General features: G+C 42.1%; 1 protein-coding gene across 4 annotated transcripts in view; it reads left to right on the top strand.

The window, feature by feature from the left end:
* The window catches only part of TTN (titin), a 246,538-nt gene that overhangs the window by 49,069 nt on the left and 184,727 nt on the right, over positions 1–12,742 (top strand). For 3 of the 4 annotated variants that reach the window (XM_071811135.1, XM_071811134.1, XM_071811133.1), the window contains 11 exons: positions 6,539–6,817; positions 7,952–8,515; positions 8,943–9,224; positions 9,341–9,619; positions 10,036–10,314; positions 10,413–10,691; positions 10,818–11,105; positions 11,225–11,503; positions 11,604–11,885; positions 11,993–12,271; positions 12,382–12,660. In XM_071811135.1, coding sequence (XP_071667236.1) covers positions 6,539–6,817; positions 7,952–8,515; positions 8,943–9,224; positions 9,341–9,619; positions 10,036–10,314; positions 10,413–10,691; positions 10,818–11,105; positions 11,225–11,503; positions 11,604–11,885; positions 11,993–12,271; positions 12,382–12,660 — 3,369 coding nt within the window. Of the gene's footprint in view, positions 1–3,320; positions 5,841–6,538; positions 6,818–7,951; positions 8,516–8,942; positions 9,225–9,340; positions 9,620–10,035; positions 10,315–10,412; positions 10,692–10,817; positions 11,106–11,224; positions 11,504–11,603; positions 11,886–11,992; positions 12,272–12,381; positions 12,661–12,742 lie in introns of all 4 variants that reach the window. The other variant, XM_071811136.1, reaches the window with a different exon arrangement.

Below are 12,742 nucleotides of genomic sequence, written 5' to 3'. Positions count from 1 at the left end.
GTAAATTCATTAAAATAATTTTGGTTGTCCCCATTTTCCAGTGTCATTCATAAAAAATATGTAGTAGGAAAAAAAAAGTGAGAGATTTTTATGCAGTATTGTTGTGTCACATTAGAAGGTAAATTTCTACGTATTCCTTTTTTTAAAATTTTTTTTTTTTTTAATCAGTAACAGTTAGGTGTGCTATGTGTCAAGATGACCAGAAATAAGTAGAATTGTTATCTGTGGCATTTTCTCAGCAGAAGAGATTTTTACATTAATGTTCTCAATGTGAGTATATATATTTTTTATTTAAAATAATGCTCATATTTAGGAGGAGCAGTCAGCAGAAGATGACATAATTAAATCAGAACTAAATCTGTCTTACATAAACAATGATAAATTAATTTAGAAAATATTCTAAAAATATGAAAGTTATCAATTAATGTTTATCGGAAGTTAAATAACTCTAAAGTATGTGCCAGGTTTCCAGTTCCCTATATGTCAAGGTGAAACCTTGAGTTCAACAACCCCAAGCAAAATTATTTTAACTTTGATTCATGAGGTGTTTCTGGTTATTTACAAATTACTGTCAGTTCCCTTGCAAACTGCTTCAAGGAGCATGATGTTTTTAAGCATAACAGAACTTTTCCTACAGTATATTGTTATGTTCATGTATGTTCTTATTTCTGAGTTTGATGTGTCCTCACACTGAGGTCAGTATGCCTCAAAACTACAATAATCTTTTGCAACTATCCCATCACTCACTTGGGATAGTAATTTTTTATCAAAAGGTTCACTTTGCCCAGTTGTGTTGCCCAATATAACCTTAAAGCTGGAAGCGGCAAATTCTAATCACCCAGTACATGTGGAAAATGACAGGAGTGGTTAGGCAAATATCAGTGTGTCACTTCAGTTTCTTCCTAGTCGTGACCTCGTGATAAATATTTAAGATTTGTATGTTGATAAAAGGCAGAGATAATTGTGAATTCTTATAGGTAGTGGTGGTAGGAAAGAGAAGCATGAGTGTCTGGCCCAGCATCATGATGGGAAAGAATTGCTTCATGATGTGTCCTTAATCCATTCCTTGCGTAGGTGTGTAGCACTGACTGACTCATGAGACAGCAGAGGTCCCTAGGGAAGTTGGCAACAACTGTCTCATGTAATATGTCAGCTGTGACATGAGGGGTCTTTCACGTCCAAAGCCAAAGACGTCAGAGGCCCTTTGGTTAGGTCCTAAGCAATTACGATGTGTGTTTCATTTGCACATAAATTCAGCAAAATTTTTAGTAGAAACAGGCCCATAACTTGTTTTTGAAGCCATGAGCCAAACAGGTCCAAGTTCCTGTTCATGTCTGAAATTTATGGCCAAACATCTTCATCTCTACCTGTGTAGTGTTTGTGGTTTATGTGAGTTTAAAAGTCTTGTTTTAAGTTTCATGCATTAGCCAGGAGCACTATCATGTGCTCACGGAGAGACAAAGTCTCACCTAAGCTACAATGATAAAATCTGGAGTAATCCTAGTTTTGAAAAAACATATTCTGTGGCAACTGGTATAGCAAAGAACCATGATTGACCATCTCTCTTCAAAATTTTGTGCTTTCATAGGAATTACAAACCTCACAATTTTATTGTCAGGGTTAATGTTGTCTTCATTTCTACAAACCAACTATCTTTAAAAAACAATGAAGCATGTTTGTTTGTCACTGATCTGTATTGAATGTTAACATGTATGGTTAATTTGTGAAATAAATATGTAAATTATTTAAGTCTGTCGCTTCTTGTACTTTATTCATTTCACAAACATAGCTAAAATATGGAAAAGTATTGGCATAGGTTTTCTGTCATAAATGTCCAGGAACACATGAAAGTGTGTTAATTTTTGCTGCACTCCTGTATATAAAGCATTCTCTTGTGTTAATGTAGATTCCATTCTGCAATTTTTATATTTTATTGGGCCCAATTCTGTCACTAGTTCTCAACTTCGCTAGCACATTGTATTTCTGCAAAACTGCCCTCCTGTTAATACTGAAGGACTGGTGTAATTTTTTTTTTCCTAAGCATCTCTTCTCAGCAGTTAATCACTGTTTGCACTGTGCTATGTTGTGTGTATTATGGTATTTGTGGCAAGATTAATGATTGCTAAAACCCATGAGAAAGAATTGGGTGTAGAATATTCTGTTCTTCTTTATAGTTGTTACTAGAGTGCAACAAAAAATGTTATCTCACAATAAGTTCTGGAATTTAAGACACTCTAATTGAGAAACTTATCAAGGTTCGCCATTAGAGTGCCTGGATACATCTGTCCACTTACCTTTATTTTATTATTATTTAACAACTCTCGTATCTTTGCAACATCAAATACTGTGGGCCTTAACTGAGTAATCTCGACTCGGTGAGGACAACAGGATATGATTTCCAGAAGTTTTCTTTGTACCATATTTTTCATGGATAGTTTGTTCCATTCCTGGGTAGTCTCAGATTTCATTGATGTTACTAACATCAAGCGGCTGCAGAGAATGACATGTTCTTGATGTCTTTTGTTTTTAAGCCATTAGAACAAGGTGCTTCAACACGTAAATGTCTAAATTCACAAAGGCAAGAAAGAGAGAAACCTTAAAGTGTTCTGTCCTCTTTTTCTCTGGTATTGTGGGAGTTTTAATGTGCAACATTGTGATAGAGCTGAGTTTAAAACAGAGATTTAAATCAGTGGTGTTAAATCAAAGGTGCAAACTTGTGATTTTAGTAATAATGGTATTGTAAGCATGAGGGTCTAATGACAAAAACAGGACAAAGCTGGTAAAGGAGAGGTAATGTTTTAGTGTGTTAGACAAAGGATAAAGTTGAAAGAGATGAACTAACTACACCAGATGAAATGTTGTGTGCTGAAGAGTTTGTGTTATTATTCTGGTAATCTGCTTTTTCTTGGTGTTTTGAGTTAAAATATAGTCTTGGCACTGTCTGCTGTACTTATTTGTATGAGTATACATACAAATATGTATGGCATATACCACTTTAATTATATCTGTGAAATACACCAATGTTGCTTGACTGTTAGTTGCACTTTACACCCTGGGGATATGCCTAACCCATGCTGTGATGTCAGGTTTGAAGAGACACCCATATTGATCCAGATGGGAAACTTGAAAGTAACCTGACAGCACAGCATGTCTTGCTGGTTTTGGTGGGTGTGTATTTGACAGCAAAAGGACCTGCTGTTCATTGTAATTGCTGTACAATATTGAGAAAGCCTCCAGATATACAAAAATGGTTGCACTGTTTACTGCTATCTACTTCTCTTAAACGTTCTAATAAAACTAAACATTTTTTTTCCGTACAGACATCAATAGCTCTCTTATTGTGTCTTCTGAGGAAGGAAGAAGTGAAGGCTACAGCAGCGGCCTTCAGTTGCCTGATAGAGAGAAAACACTTGAATTTGAGCCTGAGAAACCAGTTTATTCCAGCAAAGCAAAGATGAAAATGGAGGAGCAGGGCAGAGCCCCTGTTTTCCACAAACAGGTCTCAAACGTGGAAGTCTGTCAGGGAGATGTAGCTAGGCTCTCTGTTACTGTTATTGGCAGTCCCACGCCCAAAGTCCAGTGGTTTTTCAACAGTGTGAAGTTAACGCCATCCATGGACTGTAAGTTAGTGTTTGATGGCAATGAGCACAGCCTCATCCTCCCATACGCAGATGAGCAGAATGAGGGTGAGTATACCTGCGTGGCCAGCAATGTACATGGTGAGACTATGTGCAGTGCCCACCTCCACATACGGCAGAGGATACCAGGAGTCCCGTGCTTTATCAGGGAGCCAGAGAGTGTGCAGTGCCCACTGGGCTTCACCGCAGTCTTTGAGTACACTGTGGCTGGGGAGCCATGCCCTGACGTGCAGTGGTTCAAAGGGAGTGAGCAGCTCTTCTCCAATGTGCGTCGTTCTATGGCTCATCACCCTGATGGCTCAGGCTCCCTGACAGTGCAGGAGTGCATGGAAGAGGACACTGGGCTCTACACCTGCAGGGCAGTGAGCACCCTGGGTGAGGCCACATGCTCTGCTGAGCTCTTTGTGCTCCCTGAGGAGCATGCTGTGTGCAGACAAAGCCCAGCCTTGCAGCACTCTGCGGTGGCAGAGGACCAAAGCCCCATCTCCTATGAGGAGGCTGGTGAGCTTTCTGCCATGGAAGGAGCGCTCAGCCTTGAGGTCATGAAGGAACCCCTGGCTGTCCTTCAGCTTCAGACAAGCCAGGCGGAACACGTGCTGCCCAGGGAGGACATCTTGCCTGGCCTGCCACCGGCCTGCCAGGCTGCACAGAGTGCTGAGGAAATGCTTACCCAGGTGGCCACAACACAAGAGAGCAGCAGGCTTCTGGCAGAGCCACTGCAAACCCTCCCTGATAGCCCCCAGTGTGTGGTGCCTGCAGCAGAGGTGGAGACACAGCTGCCACACTGCCTTGGGACTGTAGCTGCACAGATACTCTTGCCCAAAGAGCAAGACATTGCCAAGGCAGCAAAGCAAATGGCTGCTCTGAAGACAGAGACTTCCCAAGTCCTTCTACAGGTGTCAAGCACAGCAGAGAGCCATACCATGGATGGTGACCACATGCAGGTCTCTGAGGGCTTCCAGGCAATGCAAGGTGAGCTGAAGGCTGAACCCAGATTTCTCTCTGAATTGGCCTTCACTGGGGGCCAAGCTGTTGCCCTGGAGAACTTTTCTTCCCTGGAAGCAGCAGAGGAAGATTTTGCTGCAAGAATCCATGAGGGACAGACTGTGAGACTACCCTTGCTGCTAGAAGAAAACCAGCTTCTGGAGGAGGAACATGTCATCAATCTTGCTGGCCCACTTAAGCAGCGTCCAAGGCCAGAGAAACAACCCCATGAAACCGTGTACACTCACGAGCTCCAGCCAAGCCAAGTCCTCAACAAAGAGAGCCAGCTCACCACTCAGGTTCCCCAGAGCTGCCACTTAGACATAAAGTCTCAGATTAGAAGCGCGCTGAAAGCTGCAGTCGTAAGTGAGCAAAACCTCTTGTTTTCAGAATGGTTGGCTGATAAAGAAAACGTTGAAGTACAGACAATAAACATCACCAAGGAACATAAACACACCCTGTGCACCTATGTTGTGACCACAGAAGGACTTAGTCCCATAGAAATCACAATCTCATTGGGAGAAGGCAGCATTCAGACAGCTGACCAGAAAACAGTCTTGAAGGAGGCTTTCTATTCTCTTATTTGTGAAGAAAAACATCTCTTGACAGATGAAGAATCCAAAGCATTACCAGGAATATCCAGTGATGAAAGCTCTGATCTGGAGCCCCAGCAGGCTGAGAGGACTATGGAAGCAGAAATACCCCTGGAACAGCCTTTGCCTGCACAAATAATCAATGCTGTTACTGGGCGTGATCAAATCAAGGATGTGGGTGCAGGTGCAGCCACTGCTGATGTACCCTCTGCAGATGTTCCCATTGAGACACCCACAGAAATGCTGAAAAGGAAGGAGAAAAGGGAAGAAATCTTTGAGGAAGAGAGCAGAGAGGGTCTGGAAACTAGAGCTGGGAAGCTAGAGGTTGAACTGGGCAAAGGGAGTTATCCCATCATACGCAGCAAACTGGCTGACACTGTTGTGGAGGAAGGAGAGAGTGTCAGTCTGGTGACTGTCATAACAAATGTTAGAGAGGTGAACTGGTATTTTGAGGATAAACTGGTGTCTTCAGGTGGCAAATTCAAGTGTTTGCAAGATCAGGACACATACACACTAGTAATAAGCCAAGTCTGTGGGGAGATTCACCAAGGAGAGTACACCTGTGAGGCGCTGAATCAAGCTGGGAAAAGAGCAACAGCAGCAAAACTCACAGTTGTTAAAAGAGGTTGGATTATGGGGATAAAAAATGGCCTTTCTAATGCACTACTGTACTAATGGAGTTGCCCTACTATGTGTCTGTATCTTTGGCTACAGACATAGTATTAATACCATCACATCAGTAATCAAAGGGCCCCCTTTCTCTCTGGATTTATGGTCTCCTTTCACCACATTGCACAGTCTCTCACTTCTCTCACACTGGTCTTTGGTCAGGAACTTCATTGCTTCCTGTTCTCACCACACAAGCACATTCAGGCCAAGCTGTATCTCAATCCTGACTACTTCTCCTATTGTTGCCTGTGAAGGGGACCTGCTCTTCACATTTTTCTCACTGCTGCACACTCACTCTTTAGAGGTATTGCACAGTTTCAGCACAATTTCTCACTTGCACCATAATTTCTCACATCTTCAGAATAGTGTGGTTTGTATCACATGTATCGCATTCTTATTGTGCATTGCTATTTCACATTTTTTTCCAGTATCATCACTGTGTTTCCTGATGTCGTTATTCACTGTAACACTATTTGTCCACTGACCCTAGTACTGCTTTCATTTTTTACAGATATTTTTTTCTTTTACAGTCACTTTGTGTGGATTGCAAGTGAATCACTTTTTTTTTTTTTTTTTCCCACTCAATCACTTTACTTTTACTTTCCAGCATGTCAGCTGTCAGGTCTTTGAGTTACTCTCTGCTTCTGATTTCAGTTGCACCGATCCTGAGGAGAAGGCTCGAGCCTCTGGAAGTGGCTGTAAATCATGTGGCCAAGTTTACCTGTGAGGTAGAGACTGCTCCCAATGTCAGGTTCCAGTGGTACAGAGCTGGCCGAGAGATATACGATGGGGACAAATATTCCATTCGTTCCTCCAACCACCTCTCGACGCTGGAGATCCCAAGGCCTCAGGTTGTTGACTGTGGAGAGTACAGCTGTAAGGCTTCCAATCAGCACGGCAGTGTAAGCTCTACAGCCCTTTTAACAGTAACTGGTAAGTGTAGACTTCCAAGCACTTCTCCTTCTCCATAAAATATCTTGATATACTGTAATGCTTTCACTGCTGTATTTACAAGTGTTTATGGTAGGGCTCTTGATTGGCATCACTATACATAATCCATACAGACACAGGCATAGAGAAGGAATAATTTTTGAGGATGCTGCTCTAGGTTTCACAAGGGAAGAAAAGAGGGAGAAAGAGAGAGCTGAGGAACTAGAATATCAAGAGAATAGGATTGCTTTGTGAATACATTCTTGAAGGTTTACTTAACTTCCAGACAACAAGAAAACATACACTTTAAATCTAATTTCTTTGATGTAATAATCACTGTGTGATTATCCTAGCACCCTATGTTTATTCTGCAGCTATATTTGTGAGGCAGGTTATACAGATGTGTGTACCTAAACATCTGTGTGCAGTGGCCAGAGTCTGTGCGATTGGGGAAACAGATCTTTTTAAACAAATAAGAGGGTTTAAAGTTGTTCCAATTTGTGAACTTTTTGGTCTACTGAAAGATATACAGCTCTCTTACTTTTTTCTTTTTTTTCTTTTTTCCTTTTTTTCTTTCTTTTTTCTTCTCTTTTCTTTTATTTTCTTTTTCTTTTTCTTTTTTTTCTTTTTCTTTTTTTTTTTTCCCCCCTGCTTTAAAAAACCACACCATCTTTTGGGCTTTGAGTGTGTGATGATTTTTTTACTCTGACTTTTCTCTTAGTGGGAAGAGTCTATATGTGGGTTTTGTGACAAGCCAAATGACAGAGACTAACAAAAGATACACAAACTGTGAAATGCGTGATAACTTGTCCATCTTGATGGAATGGTGCGCAAACCTGTCAGTCTTTGTGGAGGAGGTTCTGGCTTTTGGTTTGTTTTCCTTTAGTTTGTACATTGCTCCAGAACTTCAATCTGCTTTCAAGCTCTGGATCAATATACAGACCCAAGAAGTATAAAACTAAAAGCCAAAGTTCATCATCTTTAACACCTCTTATCTCCTTCACTGCCGGCTTCTTTTGCTTAAGAGTTTCCAGTGACAAACTGAGCCCTCTTGCTCTCTTTCCCTGGCAAATGTGGAGAAAGAGCATAAGCTCTGATCCTCAGCTCTGGATAACATTGAACCCCTTTGTTTTGCAGAAGCATTTCCGCCAACGTTTCTTACCAGACCTGAATCTATCACTACTTTTGTGGGCAAAAATGCCAAGTTCCTGTGTACTGTTTCGGGCACTCCAGTCATCGACGTCGTCTGGCAGAAAGATGGCACAACTATTTCACCTTCAGACCACCACAAGATCTCCAAAGTGGAAAATAAATATGTGTTAGAAATTTCACTTCTTACTACCAGTGACAGAGGGGTTTACACTTGCAAAGCTTCCAATAAATTTGGGGCTGACATTTGCCAGGCTGAAGTGGTCATTATAGACAAGCCCCACTTCATTAAAGCTTTGCAGTCAGTCCAGTCAGCAGTCAATAAAAAAATACGTCTTGAATGTCAGGTAGATGAAGACAGGAAAGTAAAAGTAGAATGGACAAAAGATGGAAATAGAATCCCTCCAGGCAAGGATTATAAGATTTATTTTGAAGACAAAATAGCCTCACTTGAGATTCCTCTGGCTAAGCTCAAGGATTCAGGCCATTATGTGTGCACTGCCTCAAATGAGGCAGGAAGCAGCTCCTCTTCTGCCAGCGTCACAGTCAGAGGTAAGATAGTCCTACACCCCTTTACCTTTGCTCTTCTTTGGTTCCCCATTTCTTCTGTTACAGGCAAAAGACTTATCTGGGCTGAAATCATGCTGTGAACTCTTCTCAGACCCACCATCAGGTCCATTCACCTCTTGCTCATTTCCCCTGCTGCCTTCCAGTGTGATGTGTGTTGCTTCAGTGTCTCTTTCACCAGCCAGATCCAAGAATTACTCCTGCATGCAGGAGAGATGGACAAAGAGGGCAAGAGAAACCACAAGAACTGCAGTTCAGCGAAGAATATGCTATCTTTTCTGAAGTCATGTTTTGTTCTTGCACTAGAAACCAGTCTTTCAAAGCTTTGTATTTTATCCTTCTTTCCTTTTTCTCTTTTCCTTTCCCTGTTCCCTCCCCTTTTCCTCCCCTCTTCCTTTCTTCCCATTTTTAGAACCACCATCCTTTGTGAAGAAGGTCGATCCGTCTTATTTACTGACCCCAGGTGACTCTGCACGCCTTCAATGCAAAATCAAGGGGTCTCCTGAAATCCAGGTTACTTGGTTCAAGAACAATAAGGAAATCCATGAAAGCAACACACACAGGATGTCCTTTGTCAATTTTGTGGCAGTGTTAGATATTTTAGAGATGAAAGTTGATGACAGTGGGAGCTACTCCTGTGAAGCTGTAAATGAGGTTGGAAGTGACAGCTGTACCACCGAAGTAGTTGTCAAAGGTCTGTTCTTCTTGCTACTGCCGGTCACATTCTTGAGAAAAATCTTCTCTTCCATTTTTTTTTTTGTTGTTGTTGTTTCGGCATGGTTGACTAATTTTTTCTTGCTGCCTTTATAGAGCCGCCTTCTTTCATCCGAACACTTGAACCAGCAGAGGTAGTGAAGGGAACAAACACCGTTCTTCAGTGTGAAGTTGCTGGCACTGGACCATTTGAGATTAGCTGGTACAAAGACAAGAAACAGATTCGCAGTAGTAAAAAATACAGGTTGACCTCTCAGAAAGCTGTTATTTCTCTGGAGGTGTCCTCGTTTAATAGCGCGGATGTTGGTGAATACGAGTGTGTGATAGCTAACGAAGTTGGGAAGTGCATATGCAGTGCAACATACATCTTGAAAGGTCAGTTGGAATGAGAAAGCTACACTTACTGAAGGGGTTGTCAAGAACCTTTCATTTCTTAAAAATGACTTTTTCTTACTTTTCTTAATTAAGAATGATTTCTTAAAAATGAATCTTTGGATTTGTGGGTGTTTAAGGAGGGTGGGGAGGGAGAGTACCTTCTTCTTCTCTTGCAGTTCTGGATATATCTTTATTCTTATCTGGCGTCAAACCTGTGAATTTGAAGGGCATTGAGCTTAAAGGGCCATGCATTACCTCCCAGCTGGGGAATGCAGCTCTTCTCCTTGCCTGCTCTTCAGCTGAATTGCACCATGTACTGCACATACTGTCATATAAAACTGTCTTTAAGCAGCAGATTTCATGGTGTGATGTGGTAGCAGATGAGTATTTCTTCTTATCTCTTTTCTTCGAACTAGAACCACCATCTTTTGTTAAGAAAATCGAAAATGTGACAGCTCTGGCTGGAGATAGTGTTACGTTACAGGCTGTGGTGAAAGGGTCAGAGCCTATTTCTGTGATGTGGATGAAGGGCAAAGATGTTATTCAAGATGATAACAAAGTGAGAGTGACATTTGAACACGGTCTAGCAACGCTGCAAATTACCGGTGTCCAGCTGAGCTCTGGTGGCAAATACACCTGCGTGGCTGAGAATGATGCAGGAAGTCAGTCCTGCTTTGGTGAACTAGCAGTGAAAGGTCAGTGGAGTAGTGCTGTGATCCCAGCATTGTCTCCCACCTGAGAGGAAGAATGAATTCCTTTTGTCCTTAACACCAGTTATTTAATTCTGTTGTAGAACCTGCCAAAATAATTGAAAAATCCGACATGATCCAGGTAACATCAGGGGAACCAGCCATTTTGGAGTACACTGTCACAGGCACTCCGGAGCTAAAAGCCAAATGGTTCAAAGATGGAAGGCCACTACCTGCCAGCAAAAAATATAGGATCAGCTTTAAAAATAACATTGCCCAGCTCAAGTTTTATGCTGCTGAAATGCAGGACAGTGGCGAGTACACCTTTGAGATATCCAATGATGTGGGCATCAGCTCTTGCACTACCAGCTTCACTGTGCTAGGTTGGTACTGACTCTTTGCAAAGAGCCCTGCTGCTCTGCTCTGAGCCCAGCAAAGACAGCAGCAGAGCTCCATACCTGTTTTGCTCATGTATTGGTTTCTTCCATTTTTTTTTCCACTCTCCACAGATCGCACTGTCCCTCCCTTCTTTGCTAAACCACTGAAGAATATTGACAGCATCATTAACACCTCATGCCGCCTAGACTGCAGAATTTCAGGCTCTCTTCCAATGACCGTCTCTTGGTTTAAACAGGACACTGAGATCACTTCAAGTGCCAAGTACACAGTACACTTTGCAGAAGGCTCTGCATCTTTGGAAATAAAACACCTGGATGCAAATGACGCTGGGGTCTACATTTGCAGAGCCACAAACTCTGCTGGTAGCAAAGAGAGCAGTAGTACTTTGTTTATAAAAGGTTTGGCAATTCATTTCACATTTCTTGGAGCTTTACTTTTGATGTGATAATATTTTCTTCAGCAAAGTGTGAGCCGTGTGTCTTACTCTTGACAATTCTTTCCTTTCAACACAATCTAGAGCCACCCAGCTTCTTGGTAGAGCCAGAGTCCCAAGATGTGCTGCCTGCATCAACTGTACGTTTCAAAGGCACATTTAAAGGCACAACACCACTGATGGTGAAATGGTTTAAAGGTGATACTGAGCTGGTGACAGGAGGAGCCTGCTACATTATGACAGAACCACTAGCAAGTTACTTGGAGCTTTATGCAGTTAAACCAACAGACTCGGGAAAATACACCTGCAAAGTTTCCAATGTAGCTGGTTCAGTAACATGCACTGCAAATTTGTTTGTAAAAGGTTTGCATTCGTACTCTCTTTTAAACTTTCAGCTGCTGGATTGACCCAGTAGCACTCTTTCCTGCCTTCTTTGTCCTGAATCCTCTTCTTAAATCCACAGAACCCGCTACCTTCAAGGAGAAGCTAGAGCCAACCTATCTGGTAAAGAAAGGTGGATATGCTGAGCTGACCTGTGAAGTCACTGGTACTCCTGAGATTAAAATCACATGGTTCAAGGATGATAGAGAGCTAAAAGAGAGTGACAAATACAGGATGTCTTTTGCAAAATCCTTGGCAGTACTCCATGTTACAGAGGTTGAGACTGAAGACAGTGGGGAATACATTTGTGAGGCCAGAAATGATGCTGGAAAAGATACTTCTAGTAGCGTTGTTACAATCAAAGGTGTGTGTGACATCCAGCCACAAAATTTGTCTCTTTAAACTCAGTGCATATTTACAGGCTTTGAAAGTATGACTAATAAGAATTGCACTTTCTCTTTTGCACTATAGAGTTACCTTATTTTAGTAAGGAGTTTCAATCCATGGAAGTCTTGAAAGACTCTGATGTGGTTCTGGAGTGTGAGGTGCTTGGCACACCTCCATTTGAAGTGTTTTGGGTGAAAGATGGTAAACCCGTGCGGAGCAGTAAGAAGCACAGAATAAGCATTGAGAAATCTTTGATTAGCCTCCACGTTTTCAGGTTTGATGCTTCTGATGTTGGCGAGTATCAATGTAGTGTAACAAACGATGTTGGGAGCTGCTTCTGCAGTTCGGAGGTCACACTGAAAGGTTAGTGCAAGGTGCAGAACACCACTAATATGCTCTAAGCCCAGTGTGGTTTCCATGCCACACTGTTGTGCACCAGACCCATACTTACAAAACCCCTTTCTTCCTGCCAGAGCCCCCGCAGTTCTTGAAGAGGATAGAAAACATTAGTTCCCTTCGAGGGGGCACGGTCGTGTTTCAGGCTGCCATTAAAGGATCCTTGCCCATCACAGTGTCCTGGCTGAAAGACAATGATGAAGTGATTGAAGACAGCAATATCAAAATTACCTTTGTGAACAATGTTGCAACTCTTCTGGTGAGGTCTATTGAACTGAAACATGATGGGAAATATTTCTGTCAGGCTAAAAATGAGGCAGGAATTCAGAGGTGTTCTGCTCTGCTGACTGTCAAAGGTTGGTCCTACCCTGTGGGCTTGCAATGATCTCAGATGGTTCCCTTGTGATATTTACACATGCCCTTAACACTCTGTCTTCT

This window comes from Patagioenas fasciata, chromosome 7 (genome assembly GCF_037038585.1).
Source record: "Patagioenas fasciata isolate bPatFas1 chromosome 7, bPatFas1.hap1, whole genome shotgun sequence".
NCBI lineage: Eukaryota > Metazoa > Chordata > Aves > Columbiformes > Columbidae > Patagioenas > Patagioenas fasciata.
This window is presented reverse-complemented; position numbering and strand designations above follow the sequence as displayed.